Source organism: Diadema setosum, chromosome 1 (genome assembly GCF_964275005.1).
Source record: "Diadema setosum chromosome 1, eeDiaSeto1, whole genome shotgun sequence".
In the NCBI taxonomy this organism is placed as follows: Eukaryota; Metazoa; Echinodermata; class Echinoidea; order Diadematoida; family Diadematidae; genus Diadema; species Diadema setosum.
In genome coordinates this window covers 33,268,758-33,292,779 of record NC_092685.1, presented here as the reverse complement: position 1 = coordinate 33,292,779, position 24,022 = coordinate 33,268,758, and the positions used below count along the sequence as shown (strand labels likewise).

The following is a 24,022-nucleotide window of genomic DNA, read 5'->3' as shown; positions in this document are numbered from 1 at the left end:
TTATCGCGCGCCTTCGTATCTTGTTATCTCTACTATCTTTGGTACAAACACAAAGAGTATCTTGCATAACTGCACCTATAGATCATCATAGATACCAATTTTGAAATTGATTGCTTAAATACTATGGAAGTTATTCAATCCACAAGGTTTTGGTAAAATTATGGTTACCATGGCAACGCATTGTCCGACAAACACAAAAAACATCACGCGTTACCCCGGGGTACCATTGTACCTGGGGTACCACGTTGTGTAACGCCACGTCACGTCCACTCGAGGACAGCCGCAGAGAAATGCATGCACTGTGTGTGCGTGTACATAGTCATTCCCATGCCACTGCATGTTATACTATGCAGGCATGGTACGCTGCGCTAGCAATAGCGTGTGCTTCAGTGCAGTGCAGTGCAGTGCAGTGCAGTGTTGTGCAGTGCAGTGGCTAGCGCGCGCTAGCTCCAGCACCAAAATAATTTCCCACTTTTTGGCACCCAGGGTACAACCTTAAAAATAAATAAATAAATAAATAATTCAACAAAATGGCTGATTTTTATTTGGTACCCCGGGATACCATTTACGTCATATCTGCCTAACCTGCTTACAAATTTTACTCCCCTCAACATGAACATTGCTCTACTCTCAGTGAATTGCTCTACACTTTGACTGTCCAAGTGTGACCTACATTGTATCACAACGATGTTGCATTCACTTGCCTCCAAATTTCAGACTTGTGTTTTAATGGAAAAACTGCAGCCTACACACCATTGCTTAGGATTGATATGTGTATTTTATACCTCCTACAATAGATGAAAATTGACTCGAAACTAGAAATGTCGCTACGGCGACTGGTGTATGCCTCCGCCATAATGCATGGTTCTCCTAATAGGTCTATAGTACAATGTCTTGACAATGTGTGATGACAGTTTCACACAATTGGCAAAATATTAAAATGACAGGTTTGCCACAAATGTGCTGAATGTTCACTTTCGTAGAACTAGGTTCAATTGGATGAATGATTAAAACGTCAGAGTGCAGGTATTTGGGGGAACTGATGATTTTTACTTGACTTTTGACCCTTTCATAAGTTTATGCATTGAGTAATTTTCAAGGTATTGAGAAAAAGTATAATTTCAGTATCAAGGTAAAATAGTATTATCTAAACCTGGCCTTTGACCTTTGACCTCACAGTTCCAAAGAGAATCACTGTTAGGTAGAACATGCATAAATATGTAAGTTTCATGATAATACCTTGAGTTACTTTTGAGATATGGAGGAAGAAGTGCAATTTAGCACTTTCACTTGACCTTTGACCTTTTGGCAAGAAACTTCCCACAGAATATATATTGGGTTATACATGCATACATCAAGTTTAAAAAAATCCTTCAGGCATTGCATAAATATAAGGAAAGTAGTGATATTTTGAGGAGTTGACCTTGACCTTTGACCCCCTGACCTTTGACCCATGACCCCCAACTTCCCTAGATAATCACTGCCCATCGGTACATGCATATATACTAAGTTCCATGAAGATACCTTGAACCATTTGCGAGATATGGAGAAAAACATGAAATTTCAACTTTTTTTTCCACAAAATAAACTGTGACCTTTGACCTTTGACCTCGTGACCCTAAAATCCAAACAAAGTATCATCCCCCCAGGATATACCCTCTTACCAAGTTTGATGCAAAACCACCACACGGTTCTTGAGATATCGACAAACACAAAATGGGACGGACGTATGGACGGACGTACGGACGGATGGACGAGGCGAAAACACAATGCCTCCGGCCACTTCGTTGGCGGAGGCATAAAAAAAAAAATATTATTTGCTAAATCCATGCTGGCCTTTCACTTGAAGACTTTAATATCAAACATTGGGGGTTATGTTAAGAACATATGTAGTGCTGCTTGTACAGGTACACAAAATACTGTACTTTGTATAACTTACTGTATGACATCACATTTTTCAATACAGCTTCACATGTGTTTGTCTTGTTATACTTACATGACAAATATTGGCACATTCTATTGTCACACTAAAATCATAGACAATAATTTTAAAAATTCAACCAAAAGATAAGATTTTGAGGTTATGTGAAAGACGATATGAGAATATTATATTTAACTGTATACAAGTGTTAAGTTTGATCGGCCCCGACAGGGCCAGCATGACTTGAAGGACTTGAACATGAACAAAGCAAGACTAGGAATTCAAGTCCACTTACAAAGTCTGATAAAAAAAGAGTATATGTATCTTACTAATACAACAGTGACACTTCGATCGAAATAAGATTAAATCATATAGGCAAGTTATGAAATTGTGAAGTTTTGCTCATTTCTGCAGAACAGTTATCATATAGTTGATATGAATACTCAAATGAGTGAGCTGATGTCACCACCTCACACTATCTAGAATCAATGGAAAACCATTGATTGTGTGTTAAAAAACAAAAAAAGACAAAATTAAATGTTTCTACTAACAAAGTGTAAAACATGATGTTATTTCTGGTTGAAAAACTTCAGAATGAATAGTTAGTACATTTGTATATATCAGGACTGGGGTGTAATTGCATTTGAATAAAAAACTGGAAATTTCCAACTTTCAAGTAGAAACTATATGGCAAGTTGTGAGAGGATGACATCATCACTTCACTATCTGCGAATTCACATTGATTGTTCAAGAACTGTTTCCTCAAAAATTAGCAATACTTAAAAATGTTATAACTTCCCTTTTTTATCCAATTTTGATTGAATTTCCACTGTTGTACTGAGGAAAGTTTATTTATATCTTTTTTAATCAACTTCCAACGGCATTGGAATTCCCCTTTAAAGGCTGTTTCAAGTTTGGGTAAGCCATGGGGAAAGTTTGCATTTTTGTTTCCTCTTTTTGTTTTCTTTCTGGTAGTCAGTTGAAACAAAACATGATACAACTTACAGCTGAAGAAGAACATGCATAAATAGGGGAAAATGTCTTAAAAACAAAAATATGATAGTACATTCCTGAATCAATATGCAAACAAATATCTTTTAAACAATAAATTCCATGCCCTGTATTTTTCCAATGAAAATGAAACTCACAGTACTGATCTGAACTGCCAACTTTTAATTGTGATTTCCCTGTACCTCCTAATGAGTTCCTGTCAGCATATAACACTGAACCAATACCATTGGAAAAAGAGTTCTTGCAATTTCCATATATGCATATTTGACAATGACAGTGGCATTAGAGGGGCTGTACAGTACCGGTTGAGGTGAGGATTACGGTTTATAACATTTTTTAGTGAGATAATGAGAAACCTCTAATAAAATATGAAAAAGTATGTAATTTCAAGAAGGATTCAATGTTTATTTGATTAAAATTGGCCTTGAAATGGCTGATATAAAAGAAAAAGCGATCCTTATAAAATTGACTGGTTACGACTTTTATTAAGATCTCTTTGTTTTCCCTTGTTTTTATATATCTCAGTCATTTCAAAACCGATTTTCATCATATATACTTTTGATTCCCCTGAGAATTGTATGCTCCTTTACATTTCATACGGTGGTTACTAGATATCTTGCAAAATGTTGGAAGTTGAATCCTAATCTCAACCAGTACTGTACAGTCCCTTTAATGTCGGGAATACCATTATCTTCATCATTAAAAAGGAAGTCAAACCCAAAAATAAACTTCACAAGAAAGAGAAAAATATTCCCTACAGAATGATACAAAAATGACTAAAATTGGATGAGAAATGAGGAAGATATGACATTTTGAAAATTCACATTTTTTTCTGAAAACATTTCTTGACCAGTCCTTATGAATATTCAAATCAGCAAAGTTGACGAAGTCATAATCTCACAATTCCTTAATCATTTCGTACACAGAAATGACAAAAATCTCAAATTTCAGCTGTATAAATATAGAAATCGTCTTAAAACCACCAAAAATAAAAAAGAAAAAATATTGACTCTGATATATCTTGGTATGGAAACATGCTTTTACTTGTACAGTACTCTCCGCATAATCGGGTAGGCTCGGGCAGAGCGTTTCTTACCCGATTAAGCGGAGTACACGATTAACAGAAGAACACGTCTCATTCAAAATTGACACACACAATGTGTATTTACATGCATTGTACACTGCATCAAACACCTACACTCTATGCTTAACACGCGTGCTTGCACGGCACATAACATACCTTACACTTGCTCAGTCACGAGCAGTAATTGAGTAACTGAGTATCACAAGTTCACCTTCCATGCATTCTTGCAGACTCTTACCTGAGAACATTGGAAACTTGGGGTGGGGGGAAGCTTTGAGAGCTGGGGGCATGGTGTCCATTTGCATATTCCATCACACTGGTAAATAAACCTGCCAAGTACACTGTACTTAATAGAAAGTTGGACTACTGTATGGAGTTTGGGGAAAAAAATTAAAGCTCTATCACTTCTGATTCAAGAGAAGAATATCATTAAATATTCCTTAATAAGTTTGGGCCCCCAAGGAAACATGGTGCCCATTCAAACACTTTGAGATCCTATCCCCCTAGGAATGCTAGAGTGTACATGCCAAGTTCTGTAAAAAGTGTTTTCAGCAAGAAGATGAAAATGTGCAGTTTACACCCGCATTTGGATCCCCCCCCCCCCCGACTCCAAGGGGGGGGGGGGGGGGGGGGGCAGCCATGGATCTGCAATGAACAAACTTGGAACTGCAGTCATCAATGTAGAAACTTGTGGTATTAACTTTGCTTTATCAGTACTATTTCTAGAGAACAAGATTTGTATTATTTTCCTTAATGTGTGTGTGGGGAATGGGCCCCCTAGGGGTTCTAAGGGAAGCATGGCGTCCAGTTGAACCAATTGAGATCTTAACCTCCTGGCATGCTACCTGCCAAATTGGTGAATATTCATCACGGGGCTTTCAAACTTGAAACAACAGTCATTAATATACCGATATCATTGTATCAACTAAGCTCAATCACTTCTGGTTCTAGAGAAATAAAGATTCTTTACTGGGTGTGCTTGGGCACCCAGCGCCCCCCTGGGTGGGGCATGGTACCCATTTGAAGGAATTGAGACCCTATCCCCCTAGGGATGCTACCTGCCACGTTTGGTAAAAATTCATCACAGGTTTTAAAGAAGAAGATGAAAATGTACAATTTTGGCTCTATTATGACCCATCCCCACCCCCTCTCCTGGCTCCCAAGGGGGCACCCCTGATTCCACCATGAACAAACTAGAAACTACAGTCATCAATGTATTAACTCATAGTAGTATCAACTTAGCTCTATCACTTCTGGTTCTAGAGAGACAAGGAGGTTTTTGAAGATTCTATAATTGTTTTTTGTTTTTTTTTTGGTGGGGGAGGGGGGTTCGTGCCCCCCCCCCCCCCAAATGGAGCCCCCAGGTGGGTCATGGTGCCCATTTGAACAAATTGAGATCCTATCCCCCTGGGGATGATACCTGCCAAGTTTGGTGAAAATCAGCCATGGGATTCTCAAGAAGAGAAGATGAAAATGTAAAAAGTTTATGCACAACGGACGAAGAGTGATCACAATTAGCTCATTTGAGCCTTCGGCTCAGGTGAGCTAATGAAACCCAAGTGGAAATGCAAATATAAGTGTATGGAAGATTTGTACATGACTCCACCATAATCTTATTTCCATCATGCAAATTTGACATTACATCAATAGATGGAATATATCATAGACATTACAAAACCTGTATGAATTTTTATGCCACTGAATGTTATTAAAAAACTAGAAATGTCGCTATGGCGACTGATGCCTCCGCCATAATGCATGATTCTCCAAATAGGTGTATAGTACAATGTCTTCACAATGTGTGATGACAGTTTCACATAATTGGCAAAATATTGAAATGACAGGTTTGTCAGAAATATCTTGAATGTTCACTTTCCTTGAACTGGGTTTGCTATGATTGTCTAAGAGTGCAGGTACACATATTTAGGGAATTGAGAATTTTTACTTGACTTCTGACGGACCCTTTTATAAGTTTATGCATTGAGTAATTTCCAAGGTATGAAGAAAGAGTGTAATTACAGTCAAAATAGATTTGGGGGGCATTGAAACCTGGCCTTTGACCCTTAACCTTTGACCTTTGACCTTCTGGCTGGAAATTTCCCGGAGAATCTCCATTAAGTAATGCATGTATATATTAAGTTTTTAAACTAATAATGCAAGCATTGCATATACTAGTATATGAGGGAAATAGTAAAATTTTGAGGAGTTGACCTTGACCATTGACCCCTGACTATTGACCCATGACCCCTAAATTCCCTAGATAATCCCTGCCAGTCAGTACATGCGTATGTACCAAGTTCCATGAAGATACATTGAACCATTTGCGAGAAAAGTAATATTGCAACATTTTCACCTAACCTTTGACCTTTTGACCTTTGACCTTATGACATGAAACTCTCTCTGGAGAATCTTTATGCAGTAGTACATGTCTACACTAAGTTTCAAGAAAATACCTTTGGGCATTGCATAGATATGGGGGAAATAGCAACATTGTTAGCATTTGACCTTGACCTTTTGACCTTTGACCTCTTGCCAATGTCTCTAAAATCTACTTAACTAATTGTCCCATCATACATCATCCTTGGACCAAGTTTGGTGAAAGCTGCTTCATCCAGTTTTGAGTTATCACATAGAGATAAATTTTAGGATTTGACCTTGATCTTTGACCTCTGTCCAATTTCACTAAAAAACTAATCAAGTAATTGCCCTATCATACATCATCCTCCGACAAAGTTTGGTGAAATTTGCTTGATCCAGTCTTGAGTTATCGCGTAAACGGATACAATTTCATGATTTGACCTTGACCTTTGACCTTTGGCCGATTTCACCCAAAATCTAATCAAATAATTGCCCCATCATACTTTATACTTGAACCAAGTTTGGTAAAATTCCAGTCAATATTACTCAAGTTATCGCGTAAACGAACGCGGACGGACGTACGGACGGACGGACAACCCGAAAACATAATGCCTCCGGCACCACTTCGTGGCGGAGGCATAAAAAATACAGAAATACACTATGACCCTGTTTACAGTGAGGGGCTGGGCCGCGGCTCGACTGCGGCCGAGCCCGCCTTCATTTCAGTGTAAACGCGCAAAAGGCCAAATGCGGGGCCAAAATTGGCCGTGCATTTGGCCACGCTCTGGAGGTGGCCGAGCCCGGCCTTTTCTCAGTGTAAACGCAAACTGGGCCAAATGCGCAGCCAATTTTAGTCTGGCTTCCAGACCCTCTGCTTGTACTATTTCGCTATTCAGGATATTAACCCCCTTAACGTCGAAAACTAGTATAGCTTACGGTGGTTTTGTCCTGAAAAGGATTTTTTCCTTCGGCAAAGGCCTTTGCCTGAACGGCGACTTCGTTTGCCACGGAATCCAGTTGGCAAAGGGTCTGAAAACCAGACTATACCAAATTGCATTTGTTTACAAGCAGAGCGCACTACAACAAAATATTGAAAGGTTTGAATTAAAAGCACGGCCGAGCCCGGCAGTGTAAACGGACAAAATTGAAGGGCTCGGCCCCGCAATTGAGGCTGGACTCGGCCGCAGCTCGGCCCAGCCCCGCACTGTAAACGGGGTCTTGATGCATGTTGGAAAGGGGGTGGATTTGTATAATACATCTAACATGTATACATGTGTGAGTGTGTGCAGCAATGTCAAGATGTAGCTCCATGAATGATTCAAGCCGCACTGCTCTGGTGTAGAGCAGAATTCAGGAACATATAGCTGATCAGTCCCCTCTCTTCATACAAACTGTAAATGTTTATTAAAGATCAGCAGCAATTTAACAATCTTAAGGCAAAATTTTCTTTATGACATTCTGAACTAACAATAATTCAAATTCTATAAACATAGCAAATCATAACATTGTGTTTGTAAAGCAATGCTGGAATAGAAACTTTTAGAACTTGGAAGCAAAGTTGAAATTTGATCTTGAGTGAAAGATGAGAAAATTTAAGAACCTCTCATGTATTATCAAATCAAAGGGGCCGTCAGAGGCGGCAGACCCACTCCGTAGCGGCGCTATAGAGTAGTTGCAATACTATACTATGGGGTCAAAGGTACAAGGTCACACAGAATTTGCAGGGGTCAATTGATCATCACCAAAATGTAATAGATTCTTCCCTGTCACTATCCGAACATTCACTTCCATCAAAACACTCTACAATGAAAAAGAGTGCCAAGCGGTGGTCTTGACATATACATCTGTAGGTGCTGTGTCCAAATTTCACCAAAGACTTCAAATTTCGCCTAGTGAGATAGTGCACTACTAGCCCAACCAGACGCCGTGCCACGCACGACACTTGTGTACAGTGACAGGACTGTGTATAGTTAGTGCATGAAGAAATGGCAGCGTAAGCACTGCAGTGTGACTGGGACCAAGCAAAATTTTTCCATGATTGAGGAATGTTCCTCCAATGAAAAAAAGAATCAATATTAACATGAAAAATCACCAAATACAGGCCATTTTATGACGGAAAGCAAACTTTCACAAAATTTTCACAAATTCAGAAGGACTAGTCCCTCCAATAAACGTAAATTTCGGAAGTAAAAAAACAGGAAAATGTTCGGAGTGGTCACCCCATGGGGTCAAAAATACAAGGTCACATGTTTGCAGGGGTCAAACAATTATCACCAAAATCTAACAGATTCTTTCCTGTCACTATCCAAACATTCCCTGAACATTTGGAGCAAATCCGTTCATCCGTTCTCTTGTTATCTTGTACACAAACAAAGAAACAAACACATACGGAACCCTTTACATAACCCCCTGCTGATTTTCATCGGGCATCGGTAATTAGTAAAGATTCTCAACATACACTATTCGGGGGATCAGAAAAAATCCCCACAACAATTTGGGAGCTTAATTGCAGTGTCAACAACTTAAAGGATAACTATAGGCAGGTTTTAATCTCATTAACAACTCTAGGGTTATTTCAGAAAATTCATCATTTAAATCTTCCAAAGACATGCTTTAATGTCTAATCAAATCACAGGACAGAAGATATAAAAGTCAAAGAAGATACTCCTGATTATACCTCTTGTATAAGAAGGCCGAACACATCTATGTGTTGGTACAGCTTCTAGAGGGCTTTTTAGGTGATCCGAGTATCCTCTCGGATCACCTTCTGTATCTGTACGGATTCTTTGTTCTTCTTCTTTCTTTCTGGACAAAAGTTGTGTTTCGATTAGCTCAGAAAGTGCTCTTCCTATCAATTTCAAACTTATACCATATATGTATCGTGTCCCAAAGACGACAGATCAAGTAAAATCATTGTGATCAGTCGACCGTGACGTCACTATGACGTCATTACATGAAAACACATTTTCATTCATATCTCATTAATGGAATGGAATTTTTCAATAATATTTACGTCACATATATTTCAAGTCAAGCGAATTCTACACATATTCTCAAAATTCATATATACCCTTAAAACGTGCGCGTACGCGCGCGTTGAAATATTTGTATGCTCCAATCGAGCTCAAAATTTTTTTGCACACGTTTCAGACCATTTGGAGCATTTTTTGAAAAATTGAAAAATTTGGACGGACGCGTACGCGCGCGTGTACATATATACGCACGCACAGCTCATATGCAATAGAAATTTCCCGTTTTTACACTTTGATCGGATGTCTGAAATGTCAAGGAATATTTCTACCAAGTTTCAAGTCAATCCGACTCAATATGACGTCATACGGGCCTGTCAAAGTTGAAATTCCGTGCGCGCGTCAATGGCGATACAGAGTGCAACTATGCCAAAAAAACCGCCAATTTTAACTCCGATTTTACTCGTCAGGATGGACGGTGACTCCCCATTTTCTTTACATATTTTGAAAGCTGATGAGTTGTACATGTCATTTCATGGGGTGGCAATGCTGGCAAAATGATTAAAAGATATCAAATTTCTTAATAAAGTAAAAAAAGTAAATTTTCAAAATGACGTCATCAAATTTCAAGTTTATTCGAGCATATCTCACTAATCCTTTGTCAATTTTCACCCAGATTTCAGTATGTTGTAGCTTATTAAATGCTCTTTCATTAATGTAATAACAATATTTTGATTAGATGACGGCATCACCTCGTAAAAATAGATTGAAAGTAATCTTGTCAAATTTGACCAGTTTACGTGTTATCTCTATGGGAGTGCAGTTTTTCTGGAAATGAAATTTGACATGACTATCTTTATCGAGCACTAGCTCACTTATGCTTCGGTGAATTGCTCCCAGATTTTAATATGTTGTAGCTGAGACTTTGTGCTTTCGTAAATGTGCCCTTTGTTTTTTCACACGATGTCTGCATCACGTCAAAAAACTTGGTTGAAATTAAAGTTTATCTTCGATGTATTGAAATATTTCTTTCTTTCTGCAACTTTCCGTGCAATAACTCAAGAAAAACATATTCTATCACCCCCATATTTTGCACATGTTTAGTTCATGTCACGTACATTATTTGATAAAATAACAATTACTTGATCAGACGCCATCTTGGGTATGTAAATTAGGGTCAAAGGTCATAAATGTTTTATGCTGTATCTTGGTGAATACATGTCCTATCTTTCCCATATTTTGCACACGCAAAGATCATGTTACAAGAATCATTTCACAAAATAACCACTCTTTGCTCACATGCCATCTTGTCTGTGCAAAGTGGGGTCAAAAGGTCATATGTACTTCTTTCTGTTTCTTCGTTATGACGTGTTATCTCTATGGGAGGGAATTTTTTAGATGTGAAAATTGACATGACTCTCTTTATCGAGCACTATCTTACTTATGCTTTGGTGAATTTCTCTCAGATTTTAATATGTTGTAGCTGAGACTTTGCAGTATCAGGACTCGAATCATTGATTGAAAAAAATCGGATCACCTTAATTTGTCAGTGATGACAAATTACAATCTCTAGTTCTTCTTATTTCTCCCCAAAAGTTGTGCATCGATTAGCTCAGAAAGTCCTCTTCCTATCAATTTCAAACTTATACCATATATGTATCGTCTCCCAAAGACGGCAATCGAACTAAAATCAAAGTGATCAGTCGACCGTGACGTCACTATGACGTCATTATATGAAAACACATTCTCAATCATATCTCATTAATGGAATAGAATTTTTCAATGAAATTTACGTCACATATATTTCAAGTCAAGCGCATTCTACTCATATTCTCAAAATTCATCTATACCTTAAAACGTGCGCGTACGCGTGCGTTGAAATATTTGTATGCTCAAATCGAGCTCAAATTTTTTTTGCACACGTTTCAGACCATTTAGAGCATTTTTTGAAAAATTGAAAAAAATTTACGGACGCGTACGCGCGCGTGCATATACGCACGCACAGCTCATATGCAATAGAAATTTCCCGTTTTTTCACACTTATCGCCTGCCTGAAATGTCAGGGAATACGTCTACCAAGTTTCAAGTCAATCCGACTCAATATGACGTCATACAGGCCCGTCAAAGTTGAAATTCCACGCGCGCGTCAATGGCGATATACAGTGCAACAATGCCAAAAAACCGCCAATTTTAAATCCGATTTTACTCGTCAGGATGAACGGTGACGTCCCATTTTCTTTACATATTCTGAAAGCTGATGAGTTGTACATGTCATTTCATGGGTTGACGATGCTGGATAATTGATCAAAAGATATCAAATTTCTTAATAAAATAAAAAGAGTAAATTTTCAAAATGACGTCATCAAATTACAAGTTCACTCGAGCGTATCTCACTTACTCTTTGCCCATTTTGACCCAGATTTCAGTATGTTGTAGCTTACTAAATGCTCTTTCATTAATATAATAACAGCATTTTGATTGGATGACGGCATCACCTCGTAAAAATGGATTCAAAGTAATCTTGTCAAATTTGACCAGTTTACGTGTTATCTCTATGGGAGTGCAATTTTTATGGAAATGAAAATTGACATGACTATCTTTATCGAGCACTAGCTCACTTATGCTTCGGTGAATTTCTCCCAAATTTTAATATGTTGTAGCTGAGACTTTGGGCTATCGATAATGTGCCCTTCATTTTTCCATACGACGTCGGCATCACGTCAAAAAATTTGGTTAAAATTAAAGCTTACCTTCGATGTATTGAGATATTACTTCCTTTCTGCAACTTTCTTTGCAGTAACTCAAGAAAGACAGCCCCTATCACCCCCATATTTTGCACATGTTTAGTTCATGTTACGTACATTATTTCATAAAATAACAACTACTTGATCGGACACCATCTTGGGTATGTAAATTAGGGTCAAAGGTCATAAATATTTCATCCTGTATCTTGGTGAATACTTGCCCTATCTTTCCCATATTTTGCACACGTAAAGACCATGTTACAAGGATCATTTCACAAAATAACCACTTTTTGCTCAGATGCCATCTTGTCTGTGCAAAGTCGGGTCAAAGGTCATATGTACCTTTTTTCTGTATCTTCGTTATGACGTGTTATCTCTATGGAAGGGAATTTTTCTAGATGTAAAAGTTGACATGATTGTCTTTATCGAGCACTAGCTCACTTACCCTTCGGTGAATTTCTCCCAGATTTTAATATGTTGCAGCTGAGACTTTGCGCTATCAGAAATGTGCATTTGTTTTTTCATACGATGTCTGGATCATGCCAAAAAACTTGGTTGAAATTAAAGCTTATCCTCGATGTATTGAGATATTTCTTTCTTTCTGCAACTTTCTTTGTAATAACTCAAGAAAAACAGCCTCTATCACCCCCATATTTTGCACATGTTTAGTTCATGTCACGTACATCATGTCATAAAATAACCACTACTTGATCATATGGGTATGTAAATTAGGGTCAAAGGTCATAAGTGTTTCATCCTGTATCTTGGTGAATACTTGTTCTATCTTTCCCATATTTTGCACACGCAAAGACCATGTTACAAGAATCATTTCACAAAATAACCACTTTTTGCTCAGATGCCATCTTTGGTGTGCAAAATGGGGTCAAAGGTCAAATATACTTCATTCTGTATCTTCGTTAGTGCATACGGAATTCGGTACCAAAGATGGCAGGTCTGACTCCCTTTTCTAAATGAGACTCCAAACATCACATGGCCAATGTCCCCTCAACACAGATGAAACCTGTATGGTCATGCCTATTGGGATCAGGACTCAAATCATTGATTTCCCAATAGATCGGATCACCTAATTTGTCAGTGTTGACAAATTCCGAGTCTAGTTACACTTGTGTTTCTTAACCCCGGACTTTCTCTGACCCAGGACTATCGTTAGTCCCGTACCAATTTTTTCAGCTTTTTACACTCGCTAATTAGTCCCGTACTATCTCTTGTCCGGGGCTAAGGAGAAAACTGACCTTTTTACACTCGTATTTCTTAGCCCCGGACTTTCCAAACCACATGAATATTCATAATTACGCTGTGTACTGTACACGTACACGCACGCACCGGCAGCACTTGATTACCTCGTTTCTGATTGGTCAGTGAGGGTCGGACTTCGTCTCCGTCGCTTAGCCCAGGATTATTTTTTCGTTCTGTTTACACTCACTTGTTTGGCACCGCAATTGCGGTGCTAACCCCTGCTATTTTGCAGGGCCAGATAGTACCGTACTATCGGTGGGGCTAGCCCACTTTGGCAAAAACGAGTGTAAACAGAAAGTAGGCTAAGGATAGTCCCGTACCAACGGTGGGGCTAAGGCCCCCCCTTAGCCCCACCGTTGGTCCGGGGCTAAGCAAAAATTTACATTGTGTAAAAAGCCCTTAGCTCACAGGAATCTTGCTTTTCCAGTCATGTCAGCTTCTGCTCTTTCACATACAGCTGAAAAATCTATAAAATCTATATCTGTAACTCTCAAGACAAGGGTAGATGGTTTTTCCTTGCAACTGACAATGTTAACACTAATGGCCATACAATTTGAAGGAGCTTTAAAGCAGAACAAACAAGGTGGAGCAGAGAGAATAATCTGTGAGGTGGGCAGGTAGGACAGCCAAACTTGCAGACAATTGTTGTAGGTGCAAAGTCCAGACAAGGACCATATTGCAACTACACATACTACATGTTAATAGCTAACTTCACTGCAAAGCATATCTTTGTTGTACAGCTTTGAAATACTTCATCTTCAGTTGGTCCTGTCCATAGCAGTGTACACAATAAGTGGACGGGAGATACAAAATTCAATTCGCATATTGGATACCTTTTCATGTGTCAGCACAGTGCATGATAACAACATTTTGAATACATCCCTTAATCACATAGTATGACAAGATCTGTGACACAGATACAGCAGTTTACTGGAATCTACACTACAGGGCTGCCAACATTGGAAACTACTTGAGAGTGAGACTCCCACAGACCAATGCTATAATTTCGGAGTCAAAATGAGTGAGATCAATAGAAATGCATGCAAATGAAATAAAGTTTTAGAGTGAGAAAGGACCAAAATGAGTGAGTCTCACTCTCAATGAGTGAGAGTTGGCAGCCCTGACACTACCATGGGTGTCATTTTGATGTACAATGTAGCTGTATTAACAGATCGGTCCTCTTTCTTTGTATCGTGGATGTAGCAGAGTGTCATGCTCAAATTCAAATGAAGTTCCCCTGCTTGGCTCAGCTTTTATGCTCCCTCCCACACAGCGCTTACAGCTGTGCATGTCAGACCTTAGTTGAAAGCACGCTGCCACCTGCACTAGGCCCATGAACCACCATATATGCCAGGACTGATACGGCTGAATGCAACAAAACAGCTACAGTGCCATGTGCTTGCCATGAGAAACCTGACAAAATGCGCAGCAACCATCAAGCAACCATGACAAAACGGGCACTAAATACGTCGGATCATGATAAAATTTGAAAGAATCATGAGATGCCATGGAATATGCTCCCCTTCCAACAACAAACTGCCTCCAAGTTTTGTTGCAGCCCGTAACACACTGTCACGTTTGGTTGCATTCATCCAGTTTTCCAGTGGTCTATGTCGTGTCTCATCTGCACCGTGACTGATGTGGCAAATCTTTAGAGAGCTTAGAAATCAGAGCAATCATGGCCTGTCACGTTTGCCCATCCTGTGTCCCCCCTTCCCCATTTCATTCATTGCTACCCTTTTCTTTGGTTTGCATTGAACACAAAAACATTTAAAAACCATTTCACAATTAGACTGATTTTAACAATCGTACAGCCAATGGTTGTCATTGTGAAGCTGCAATGTGCTGGTCACATATATGATAGTGACACCAGGTCATGTTTGTGTTTTCTATTATAAAGAATCCCTCTGAGTCAAAAATGCTTTTTGCTGAGGGATTTTCACTTCTATTAAAAAGAGAGAAACTCCCAACATATAAGAAACTGATCACAGAAAATCACTTGTAAGTCAGGGCTTGATAAATCACTTGTAATCATTTGAATACCGTAAAGTTCCGTGTATAAGACGCACCCCTACTTTCGGACCTAAAATTAAAAAAAAACAAAACATGAAAATTTCCACGCAAATATTGCATGTGTCATACATATCATTTCAGCTCAACATTTCCCTAGAATGCAGCATGTATTTGCTCTATTTTTTGTTTTCTTTTATACTTTCTTTTAACGGTATTCATTGGACATCGGCAAAATATGGAAGACGCAAAATGCGAGACTTGTCCCGGTACTCACTTGCTATTGTTTCGCCTTTCAATCGTGGTACATGTGTCATGCATATCGTACTCATGAGTGTACAGTACGATCTTTGCTGTCATACATAGCAGAGGGTGTCTCGCATATTGACGCATGTCAGACTGGAAGGTTCATTACGAAAAATAAGAAAAACATCAACAAGTGTAGCAGAGGGATCATACGGCGAGACGTACGGTGCGCACGGTAATTACACTGACTGTTGTTTAGCCCGGAGGGATTACCAGTAACATGTGTGTCTCTTGTACCATGCTTGTATGCACAGTGCTAGCCTTTTGCAAAAGGCAGCTCACTATAATTTCAGCACACGCACACAGAGAGCAATGGACTTGCACACACAGCGCGCAACGGGCAAGCGCGCTCCAATCCGATCGCTGTGTGCACGCAAGTCCATTGCAAGAGCCTCTCTGCAGCTGCTGCCTTTGCAAAAAGCTTGCTAGCTAGCTAGCTAGCTACAGTGTAGCTCTATGCTATCCTAGCTGGCTTCATGAAATGAAGAGCAAACGAACGACATGGGCATGCTTCACACATCATTCATATTTACGGTGACGTAGTGTCGATCCTACTCCGTATTTTACAGCTTTTGTCTATGGCCATATTGATACTAGTATATACATTGATAAGTTTTACGTTATCGGTAATTTAGTAATGATATCTGTACATCGCGTATTCCAGCTACTAGGTTGGCTGTTGGTAGCTTGGTAGACTGACATCGGTAGCATACAGCAGTGCTGTAGTGTTACAGCTGTTGTCTATGGCCAGATTGATACATCGTTACTGCACAAGGCTGATGTAAGTTTATCTCGTATTTGCAGCTTTTGTGTGTGTCCAGATTGAAAGATCGCTCATTTATCCGTAGGTTTTAGTGATTGCTTACCTTCCAAACGTCGATGGGCATATATGGCCCCAAGTTGGCCTTATAAAATTGGGTGTACATGACAGATTTTTTTCCGTGATTCGACTGTACCCGTGTATACGACGCACCCCCAATTTTCAATGTTTTCCGATGAAAAAATAGTGCGTCTTATACACGGAACTTTACGGTAAACAGCACATTCATTCCCACGCTTAAACATACTGGAGTAATGTGTTGTATTGCAACACACGTTGGAAAGTTCCTGCCATGAAATTAAAGTGTGTTGCATCACTAAACGGTTATCTTTGGGCTTCTGTATAGCTGACTTTGTGGATTTGTGTTGGGGGGGGGGGGGGAAGGGTGACATCAAAACATTTTGCTTGTCAAATTAGGGCAAGCATTACATTTTCCCATTGTTCTAAAACACCTCCCCGACTTTGATTTGCTATGTGATAATCATACATATCATTCTTACATGTGTACACTGTTCACAAGCTATTTAATGCACGCCTACACAGGATTAAATTCAGCCACTTACCGGTATACCCTTATTCCACAGAGATTTTTTCTTATCGGTCACTTGTCAGAAGGCAGGTTTGTTGCTTCTGGCCAAAATTTGACAATGGAGTCAAAAGGGGCCCGAGCTTTCAATCCTAGCAGAATCTTTGTCCGAGGTGAAATGACAAACTAATTGGGAAAGCAATCACACACATGGACTACAAGGACAACAAGCGCAGTCAGGGGAGGGCTAGGGACAAATCTTGAACAAAGAAAACATAAGGGGTTGATTAGAAGTCAAAGGCAGGGAGCCCAACAGGTAAGGGAGGGAGATTCAAAGCAATGTTGCTTCCTTATTCATCTTTGTCCGTCATGGGTTGCCCCTTATCCTTGAGATCATCATTGACCCATTCTGCCTTTTATCTCTGTCTGTATCTACCTTTGTCTGTTAAAGGTACTAGCCCACATTTGCAAACCCACGAAAATCAAAACTGCATAAAACAGGTCCAATATGACTTCAAGTACAAGTTATAACAGTAACATACCTCACCTGTCGCTCTTTGTCTATACCATTCGATAAAAGAGAGAAAATCATCGTTTTAAAATCAATTTTCAAACCGGGTCAACCCGACCCAAAATCGAATTACAAGCGCGGGCTATAGCTACGTACATTGTACATGTAACACGTATGTGGACCGGAGCTAGCGAGCGTTATACGCATGCATACGGATTACGGTGCATTTTCATTTATTTTTATGAAAGTAATGGACTAATTGGAACGAAATTTTGCACAGGTGTTACTGCAATCATACCCAAACTCCATGCTAACTATGAGACCAATTGCTGCAGGTTTACAAATGTGGGCTAATACCTTTAACCCCCTTGCTTTGTAGATTGGCTCCCACTATCGGATAAGCAGTTTCAGCAGCTTGTTTTGCTACCTGACAAAGGAAAAAACAGAGAGCTACTCAAAGAATGAGAGAAACTTACCACTTTGCCTGGCCTTGCCCATGTGCTAACAAAGCCCTCTTGGCAGGCTGTCACAATACAGTCCTCTCTAAAAAGTAGGGATGTCAATCTCTCATGTGCAATCTTTTTGGCCACTACAGGTTCTAATGTGAGCACCTCATCCAGCCTTGGGCACAGATGGGTCCCAATCGCTCTTGAGCCCTCTTCAAAGATCCTCAGGTGCATTTTGTTCAGATGTGAGTGCACACTACTCTTGCTAGACACACTATCCTTCTTGTTTTTCTCCTTGTGCTTGTCGGAAAGAGAGAGAGTGGAGAACTTGGAGAGGGTGCCATCCGGGTGGTTCGAGCTGGCATTGCTGCTGGCTTTGTGTGAGATGTTATTGCAATGTGATGCGGACAGCTGCGTGTTGGTGCGAGTTCTGGCAGGTGGCTGGAACTGCTGGATCATGTCCTCTGTGAGTTCCCATAGGCACAACTGTGTGTCCTGTCCTATTGATCCAAAGCGGTACAGGAGAGGGGGCGGTAGGTCACTGGCACTTCTTATTGAAGTCCTGGAGTAATTGCTAAAGGAGCGATCCCTGTTATTACTCACATCATGATTGTGAGTGCCAAAGTCATCATCACTTCCAAAGTCATGTCCATCACCATTCATCATTCCTGTTGTAAAAGGGTCAAATGTGACAACACTTACCCATGAACTGTGACCTCTCCCCCTTGCTATAACCCTTAGTTCTAGGAATGACCACACTGTCACAAGATCGTCTTCACCTCCCACCACAATATACTTGCCATCTGGGCTCCAACATACACATATTAGGCCACCAAAGTAGCTTTTCATCATCCCATGGAGTTCCATTGTATCATAGTTGAAAACTCGCAGGAATCCATCCTGTGACACACATGCTAAGTAGTTGGCATCAGGTGAGAATGCAAACTCATTGATGGAGCCCTCCCCCACTGCCCACCTGTATATGGGGTTCCTTGGTGTCTTGCTCTTGCATGTGAAGACTGCATAACCCTCACCCTGCTTGATGTGCTGGTAGTGAGGTGGTGTGTTCACAGGTAGCAGTGTCTCATTGTACACATACATAAATCCACTCTGGTGGGATGCAATAAACATGTGTTCTGTTCCAGGAACCCACTTTAGGCACATAACTTTGCTCTTGTCTATTGTCCTCTGCAATAAAAAAAGAAAAAAACGATACAGTAAATTGTTCCAATACAATATAAACATTACTACTGTATCAGTTAGAGCACACATTAAACTAGACCAATAAATCTGTCTCTTGTTTCAGTGACCTCTTGTTAACTGTAAGTCGATAATTCAATACAGTCAGCCCCTCATAACATATGGATATCTTCCATTCACTCTGCTGTGTGGACTGTGCGATCTATCTGCGCACATGTGAGTTCAGAGGTTTGAACGCGACTGCTGCATCTTATAGGGAAGCAGAGTTCTAAGGCCATTTTACCTGATAAAGCATGCAGAATGGTGTAAAAGAGGAATAAATTATGACATTGGTGAGCTTCACTTTTTTGTTGAGTATATAAAGATCAGCATGCCAAGTTCTGTGATCTCTTATAATGAAAAAAGGGAAATTCTATCACATTTCTTATTTGCTGTCATCAGGGAAGCAAGTCCACACAGCAGTGTGAATAGAACACATCTGTCTGTTGAGAGGGGCCGACCGTATTCTCGACCAAAGAGTTAAAGGGAAGGTAAACCCAAAGAGCAATGTGGATTGAGTGAAAGCAGCAACATTAGTAGAACACATCAGTGAAAGTTTGAGAAAAATCGGACAATCGATGCAAAAGTTATGGATTTTTAAAGTTTTGGTGTTGGAACCGCTGGATGAGGAGACTACTAGAGGATATGACGTATGAGTGGACAACAATACAAAGAAAATATAAAGGATATTCAACAAAAATTCACTTTTCTAGAATTATGAAAGAGCAGTGGACCAACCGCTTTCAGAAAGCAGGGGGAATAATTGCTACCCTTAACATATGTCAATATCAAGTTGATGGAATTTGTAATTTTCATGAAAAATGGATTTTTGTAGTATTTTCTTTAGATTTTCTTGATATTGTAGTCCACTCATACGTCATAACCTCTAGTAGTCTCCTCATCCAGCGGTTCCAACACCAAAACTTTAAAAATTCATAACTTTTGCATCGATTGTCCGATATCCTTCAAATTTCACTGATGTGTTCTACTAATGTTGCTGCTTTCACTCAATCCACATTGTTCTTGGGGTTTATCTTCCCTTTAACAAGAGGCCTTCGAATAAAAGGCAGATTTATCGGTCTAGCGTTAAGCACCAACATTTCTACAAACTGCTTAATAAGTGCACATTGGTTAATTCATATACTGTAAAAATTTTTGCAGAGTTGAATTTTTAGCGCATTTCGTGTGAGAAGCTAGCATGAAAATAAAAGTATGCAAATATCTTTGCTTGCCATACTCCAGTGGTGGATGTCTTGATTCCGCGGAATTAAAAACATGAAAGACTCATCTAATACCCCGTTCAGAGTCCCCCTGTCTAGGAGGACCTCTGGGGGACATGCTAGATGAAAACTAGCTATTTTTATACAAACTCAGTGGGTAGTAAGAGAGACCCCCGTTCAGAGTCCCCTTGTTGTCTAGAGTGAGGTCCGCATACATTTCTATGGAAATGAGTGAAGGGTATTTTTTTTTCTGGAGTGCAAGACTCACTCCAGACTTGTGCTAGACGCTTACGCCGTGACCGTTCAGAGTCCCCATCGTCTGGCGTGAACAAAGCACAACCTCGAGGTTGTGCTAGACTTATACCCCGTTCACAGTCCCACTTTGTCTAGCACAACCTCTAGAGGTTGTGCTGTGTTCACACCAGACAATGGAGACTGTGAACGGTCACCGCGTAAATGTCTAGCACAAGTCTGGAGTGAGTCTGGCGTGAATCTAGCGTGAATGTCGTGCTAGACAGCCTAGCACGACTCTAGCACAACCTCTAGTGCTGTGTTCACGCCAGACGAGGGGACTCTGAACAGTCTCTGCACAAACACAGCGTGAACATAGTCTGGTTTTCAGACCCTTTGCCAACTGTACTCCTTTTACAAAATGCACCCTCCGCGGATTTTGTTGCCTCCCTTAAAGGACAAGTCCACCTTCATATACATTAGGATTGAGAGAATGCAGCAATATTAGTAGAACACATCAGTGGAAGTTTGAGGAAAATCGGACAATCCGTTCAAAAGTTATGAATATTTTAAGTATCTGCGAAGTCACTGCTGGATGAGAAGACTACTACAGTGTATGATGTCACATGCGTACAACTATTTAAAGAAAATAAGAAGAGAATTTCACAAAACTTTACTTTTTGAATAAAGTGCACATTTCTTCCGACTTGCTACTGAAGTATGCTAAGGGTAATATTATTCCCCCTGCCTTCTGAAAGAGAGAAGTCGAGTGTTCTTTTGTTATGCGAGAAGAATGGAAATATGCTGAATTTTCTTTATTCTTTCTTTATATCGTTGTACTCATGTGACATCACAAGCTTACTTAGTCTTTTCATCCAGCCGTGACTGAGCAGAAACTTCAAAAATTCATAACTTTTGAACGGATTGTCCGATTTTCCTCAAACTCTCACTGATGTGTTCTACTAATATTGCTGCATTCACTCAACCCACATGTCTATGAAGGTGAACTTGTCCTTTCACCATTTTTGTCTAAGGATAAGGCCCATCAGCTTTACCTGCTACTTCTTTTGTTGTAAGAAGCAGTTAATATTCTGAAAAGAAAATTAGTGTGAGAAAACTGTTTGAAAACCAGACTAGCGTAAACACAGCACACACTTCCAGTGACCAGCACTGTTTGTGGTGGAAAAAAATACTCTTCCACTGATTTCCATAGCAGTGTACATGTATGTGGACCTCACTCTAGACAGCAAGGGGACTCTCTTACCACCCACTGAGTTTGTATTAAAAAATAGCTAGTTTTCATCTAGCATGTCCCCCAGAGGTCCTCCTAGACAGGGGGACTGTGAACGGGGTATCAGTGGGACTCTGAACGGGGTATAACTCAGCCCAGCGCGAAATATTACTCATGCGAAAATATCCACTTTTACATTATTTGACTCTTGTATTTCAAAGACAGTATCTCAGCTAAATACAGAATAGAACTATTTAACTTATTCAAAGCATTAGATTTAGTTAAAGATAATAAAAAGTTTTGGTACCTCAAAAGTTTCCCTGAATTTCCTTGTCTTGGTTTGTGTTTCACGTTAAAGTACGTTGTGTGTGAGAATTACTCGCCCCAAAGTGCTCTCATGTCTTAGTAATCACGCAATAATGGTTTCGTACCAGAGCCGTCGCCGTACAGCGTCGTTAAATATTGTACGAAACCACTGACTGCGACCAGCAGCGTGCAGCCCATTGTACGCATAGCTAACTGCGACCAGCAGCCCCATACGCATAGCGTAATGGGGCTTCGCATTGTAACATTCAGGATCATGACAGAATTAGTATCGCAGGTAAATGTCAATTTAAAATCCCAAAATTTCTTCGATTTGAACACTTACCAATTAAGTTGAAGTATTGAAAACAGGCTTCGAACAACGTTTGGTTCTGCCAATAGTCCCTTTCTTTTCGAATTGATTAGTGAATGTGACTCCGTCGAGAGGACCTTGGGAGAGCTACATACAGCATGGACCGATGCATACACTGACTACTACGGCCAGCGCATGCGCACACAAACATCTTATCCGTTGATTTGGGATTTGAAATTTGTGCGCATGTGATGTGTTCGCATGCACTAGCTGTAGTATTCAGTGTACATGGTGTATGTAGCTCTCCCAAGGTCCTCTCGGCCGAGTCACATTCAGTCATCAATTCGAACAGAAAGGGACTGTAGGCAGAACCAAACGTTGCCCGAAGCCTGTTTTCAATACTTCACCTTAATTGGTAAGTCTTCAAATTGAAGAATTTATGGGATTATAAGTTAACATTTATCCCGCAATACTAAATCTGTCATGATCCTGAATGCTACAATGTGAAGCCCGATTACGCTATGCGTATGGGACTGCTGGTCGCTATGCGTATGGGGCTGCTGGTCGCAGTTAATTGCATGATTACTAAGACATGAGAGCACTTTGGGGCGAGTAAGTCTCACAGTGTTAGTTATATGAAAGGTACTTTAACCTGAAACACAAACTAAGACAAGGAAATGTTTGAGGTACCAAAACTTTTTATTATCTTTAAAAGGGGACTTCCACATCTGTCAGTCTAAACAGAAAGTGTAGAATGTCATAAACACAATGGTGAAAATTTGATCAAAATCACATAAAAATTAGGGAGGTTATGACATTGATAGGTTTTGTTAATTTTTGCAAAACAGTCTTGAATAGGTGATATGAGTCTATGCGAATGACCTCACATTTTTTTTATACCGTGTACAAAAATGAGATGAAAAATCTAATTTTGTGTCAGAAAAGTGTAAAACATACACCTGTACTGTTGAATTGTTATCACCAGTTGAATAACTTCAACATAATGATCAGTCAAATATTCAGTCAAACCTGCCTTAGCGGACACCTGTCTATAGTGGTCACTGAACCCCCCCCCCCCCCCCCCCGAGAGAAAAGCCTTATTAAAGACCCCGTGTATAGCGGCCACCTGTCTAATGCAGCCAGGAATTTTTTTCCCCCGGTATATTTTCACCTGTCTATAGCGGCTACAAACCCGATGGAGCCTTAGCCGAGCCGATAATTCAGCGTGTTTTTCTGCTTAGTAGCTGTGTCATTCATTCATGGGCAACGTTCAGTGATCGCCACTGCTACATTCATCACTCATTCACTCATAATAATGTACTAGTGTTAAGCTTTCTTCATGACAATACATTTTCAATCTCATAAACACCGGCATTGTTCAATGCAGGAAACGCACGTGTGCATACGCACTTACAAGTATACAAGTGTACAGCAATGATACATGAACATGTATGCAACGCACACAAAGTTGGATAACCTGTCTATAGCAGCCACCTGTCTATAACGGCCACTCTTTTCGTTT

General features: G+C 40.0%; 1 protein-coding gene across 1 annotated transcript in view; it reads right to left on the bottom strand.

Annotated features, from left to right (window-relative positions):
• LOC140229926 (WD repeat-containing protein 20-like) overlaps positions 1 to 24,022 on the bottom strand; it is a 55,059-nt gene that overhangs the window by 7,175 nt on the left and 23,862 nt on the right. The window contains exon 3 of the mRNA XM_072310128.1: positions 17,994 to 19,151. Coding sequence (XP_072166229.1) covers positions 17,994 to 19,151 — 1,158 coding nt within the window. The remainder of the gene's footprint in view (positions 1 to 17,993; positions 19,152 to 24,022) is intronic.